Genomic DNA, 4,727 nt, shown 5'->3' on the forward strand with positions numbered 1-4,727 from the left:
CCCAGGAGCAAGCTTTTCCTCAGAAGGAAACAGAATGAAGGAGTCGCCAGCACAGAGCCTCCTGGAATGTGGCAAGGCTCCTTGGCGCTGACCCTGTGTGTGAACCCTTCTGTAATAAGCTATCAACTAAAAATAGCCCCCCCCTCCCCCGGGCTGCACACCTACTTCCCGCTGGGTGCTGGGTGCACCTGCACCACATCTGAGAGCTGGGGTCGAGGTGGGGGACAGCCAGCCTGGGACAGAACCTCCAACGCAGGGGGGTGCACAGAGCAGGAGGCTTTATTGAAGGAGATACAGAACCAGCCATCAGCCAGACCATGGCCTCCGACACCCCACACTGCCCGGGACTCCTGGACACCCGTCTTACCCCACAGGCTCCTGACAGCCGGCAACCTAAAGGGGGTCTTACCCAGCCTCACCAGAGGTGCCCGAGGGGGCCTTCAGAGTTCTGTTCAGGAGACAATTGAGGGGACAAAGGACAGCCCCTCCCAGGAAGTCACTGGCAGGCCCGTCACACCCGTCCCTCCGTCCACTGGCCAAGTCTGTGCCCGGAAGACCCTGGTCACTTGCAACTCTGCAGCCGGGTCCTATGGTGCTTCTCCTCGGTCAGGAGAGGGATGAAGGTGTCGCTGTGGGAGATCTTCAGCCGGCTGCTCCAGCTCGGCCCCTCCTCCCCGGCGGGCTCCGGCGGCAGGCTGTCCAGGTCACTGCGGGAGCACCCCACTTTGCCCTCGCCCGCACCGCTGGAGTTGAGCTCCATTAGCTCCAGCTCGTGCTTGGCGGCTGTCTCCAGGACCCGCTGCTTGTTGTAGTACCTGACGAAGTTGTTGATGATGGGGTGAATGGGCAGGGCTATGGCTATGACCCCACACAAGAAGCTGATGGCCGCATTGAGCTTGCCCAGAGTGGTCTTGGGGTAGATGTCACCGTAGCCCACGGTGGTCATGGTGATGATGGCCCACCAGAAGGACTGGGGGATGCTCTTGAACAGGGTCTCGGGGTGGCTCTGCTCCATGGTGTAGCCCAGGGCTGAGAAGACAAAGATGCCCACGGCCAGATACATGAGCAGCAGCCCCAGCTCCTTGAAGCTGCGCTTGAGCGCGTAAGTGAGGGTCTGCAGGCCGGACGAGTGGCGTGCCAGCTTGAAGATGCGCGCGATGCGCATGATCCGCAGGGCCTGGACCGCCTGCTGCACGTTGGTCAGCTCCATCATGCGCGCGCCCAGGTGCGTGAGCGTGAGGCTCACGTAGAAGGGCAGGATGGCCAGCACGTCCACGATGTTCATGAAGGACAGCGCGAAGTGCAGCTTGTTGGGCGAGGAGAAGAGGCGCAGCAGGTACTCCAGCGTGAACCAGCCGATGCACGCCGTCTCCACGTTCTCTAGCGTCGGGTGCTCCACGCGGTTGCCGTCGGCGTCCAGCACCTGCAGCTCGGGGATGGTGCCCATGCACATGACCACCGACGAGATGAGGATGAGCAGGAAGGACAGCACGGCCACCACGCGCGCCGGGCACGACGACTCGGGCTTCTCCAGAAACTTCCACACGCACTTCTGGCAGCGCCGCCAGCGGCCCTCGGCCGAGTCCACACCCAGGTCGTCCAGGATGAGCTGCACGCGGCGCGCGATCTCCTCCAGCTCCTCGCGCTTCTCGCTCAGGTGGCTCTTGCAGCAGTCGTCCAGAAACTTGAGGTCCACCTTCCAGAAGTCCATCTCGTTCTTGAAGCAGATGGGGCAGATGCCCTTCTTCATGTGGACCTCGCCGAAGTAGTACACCTCGATGACACACTTGAAGGCGTCCGGGTCCCTGTCGAAGTAGAACTCGCGCTTCCCGGGGTCGTAGTCGTCGCACAGAGAGAAGATGGTGTCGTAGCCCCCCGCCAAGCAGCCCATGAGCTCGGCCAGCCGGGTCTCCGGGTACTGGCTCAGGAGGTCCCCGTACAGCACCTGCCGCACGCCCCCCACGTTGACGACGATCTCGATGTCGTCTCCGGCCCGGGAGTCCTGGCTGCCCGGCTCCGGGAGGCTGCTCTCCCCGGCCGCCTCCATCCTCCCGGCGAGCGCCCGCTCAGCCTCCTCGGCTCCGCGCCCCGCCGCCGCCGCCGCCGCCGCCGCCGCCAGCCGGGGGTCCGGCGGGTCCCAGCCGCGCGCCGCCCTCGGGGAAGCCCGCCGGCGCCCGCCTGCCTGGAGGGGCGCTCAGAGCGGGCGGCAGGCGGCAGGGGCGCGCCGCGGGGGAGGCATGCACCCGGCGGCGGCGGCTGGTCTCCGGGGCATGCGGGCGCCGGGGCGCGCGGGCGGGGGGCGGCGGGGCTCTGGCTGCCGCCGGCCTCGCCCCGGGCACTCACCCGGCTCCCTGCGGCGGCGCGACCCGCCGCTTCGGCTCGGCTTCCTACGGGACCGGGGTCCCCTGGCGGGCGGCGGTCCTCCGCCCCGGGGCGCGCGGGCAGCGGCGGGCAGGTCCCGGAGCCGCGCGGGTCCCCGCAGGCGCCTCCCGCGCGGGCCGAGTCGCGGCGCGGCCGGACCCACGCAGTCCGCCGAGGTGTGCGGAGAGCGAACTTGGGCTTGCTTTGCCCAAGCCGTTTCTAAACACAATAGGAATTCCAGCCTGACGTCAAGAGCTTTTCCAACTGTACCCTCTTCTGGTGAAATTCTGCAAGGCACGCGCGGCAGCTGCGGGGAACGGGTTAACCCTTGGGCGGACCGGCCCAGCCGCCACCGCCGCCGCCGCCGCCAGCAGCGCACGACCGCCCCCACCCACCCCTGGACGCAGAGGGTCACCGGGGGGCCAGGAGGCCAGGCTTTAAAGCGGCTGACGGCTCCGGGTGGAAAGTTAGAGAAGACCGATGGGGAAGATGTGGAAGGAGCACGGCCGCCTGTTGCCCGGGCGGGAATAAGGGCCCAAGAAAGCCCCTCCCTCCGGAGACCGCTCCAGCCTGCGTCCCTGGTCCCTCCTCGCCTCAGACCACCCCCGTCCCCCTCATCTGTCCTTGTCCTTGAAGGTTCCCTACATCGTGAGCTTGTCTGTGAGCGGCACCTTGTCGCCTTCACAGGGTAGAACATCCAGTCCAGCCCCTGTAGGAGAGAAGGGACTTGCCCAAGGTCACACAGTGCAATGGAAGTAGAGCCCAGATGGGCCACCGCTTCATCCAGAGAGGTTCCTGCGGTCCTGGGGGATGGATCCACGCTGGGCTAACAGATTGAAATTCTGCCTCAAAATCCTTGCTGTCCACAGCTTCCTATTTCTCTGCAGCCCACTGCCACCACTAGCTTCCAGAGCCCTTGAAGCCCCAAGCTCCTGCGTCCCCCACGGCCTGCATGCCCTTCCCACACCCTCCCCTCTCCACCAGGCCCCTGGCCACAGCTGTCTTTCAGCCGCTCATATGCCTGAACCTTTGCACTAGCTTGCAGCGTGATCTACACTACAAATTACTGAGCATCATCTGTGACCCAGAGACTGTGTTTAAAAAAATATTCTAGGGATGCCTTGGTGGTTCTGATGGTGAAGCGTCTGCCTTTGACTCAGGTCACAATCTCCAGGTCCTCAGATGGAGCCCCACCTGGGGCTCCCAGCTCAGCGGGGAGTCTGTTTCTCCCTCCGCCTCTCCCTTGCTTGTGCTCTCTGTCTTTCTCTCTCTGTCTCTCTCAAATGAATAAGTAAAATCTAAAAAAAAAAAAAAAAAAAAATTCTAAGGACACCTGGGTGGCTCAGTCTGTAAATCACCTGCCTTTGGCTCAGGTCATGATGCCAGGGTCCTGGAATGGAGCCTCACAACTCCAGCTGCCTGCTCAGTGGGGAACCCGCTTCTCCCTCTGTCTGCTGCTCCCCCTGTTTGTGCACATGCTCTCTCTCTCTGTCAAACAAATACATAAAGTCTTTTAAAAATATATTCTAGAGGGAGAGGTGACTAGGATAGCCCAGCGGATTTTTAGGGCAGTGAGACTATTCTGATGATATATCGTAATGGTGGATATGTTTCATTTTACATTTGTCAAACCCACAGAAGGTACAACAGCTAGAGTGAACTCCAACGTAAACTACGGACTTTGGGCGCTAATGCTGTGTCACTGTAGGTTCATCGAAGATAACCAATGGACCATTCTGGTGCGGGATATTGACCGTGGGGGAAGCTGAGCCGGAGCAGAGCCCGGGGTATGCAGAAAGTCTCTACTTCCTGCTCAGTTTTTCTGTGACCTAAAACCACTCTGAAATAAAGAAGGAAAAATCAGCCTGCAGCCTGTTACTACAGTGGAAGGAGGGGAGATTCAGAAAGGTTGAGTAATAATAATATTTATTTTAAGTGCACCATGAGCCAAGTGCTTTCTGAGCGCTTTGCACTTGGCACGTGAAATTCTCATATGCGACTCTCGGAGGAAATAAGACATCAGGTAACGCACCAAGATCGCTCAGCCAGCAGGTGGCAAAGTTGGGGGTCTGAACCCCCATAGCCTGCTGCCCCAGCCCACAGCCTTCATGTCGCATATTCTGGTCACACAACTAGTAACCACGGGGCTGAGCTTTAAACTGAGGCTTGCCAGGAGCTCAGGCCAAATCGCTGTCCCATGCTCCCTCCTCCACACACCCCATATGGGTGTTCCGATCCCCACTCACATCACTGCCCTTCTCAGCGATTCCATAGTTAACCTGCAGCAGTTCCTTCAAATTGCATGTTAGTGTAAGCTTAATGGGCCTTAAAACTCCCATTCATTTATTCACATATTTATTGAGCTC

General features: G+C 60.8%; 1 protein-coding gene across 1 annotated transcript; it reads right to left on the minus strand.

The window, feature by feature from the left end:
- Positions 1 to 261: 261 nt before the first annotated feature.
- KCNF1 (potassium voltage-gated channel modifier subfamily F member 1) lies at positions 262 to 2,672 on the minus strand. Its single transcript, XM_032353312.1, has one exon. The coding sequence runs from the start codon at positions 2,045 to 2,047 to the stop codon at positions 563 to 565; it is 1,485 nt and encodes a 494-aa protein (XP_032209203.1). The 5' UTR covers positions 2,048 to 2,672; the 3' UTR covers positions 262 to 562.
- Between the last annotated feature and the right edge of the window lie 2,055 nt (positions 2,673 to 4,727).

This window comes from Mustela erminea, chromosome 7, assembly GCF_009829155.1.
Source record: "Mustela erminea isolate mMusErm1 chromosome 7, mMusErm1.Pri, whole genome shotgun sequence".
Lineage (NCBI taxonomy): Eukaryota > Metazoa > Chordata > Mammalia > Carnivora > Mustelidae > Mustela > Mustela erminea.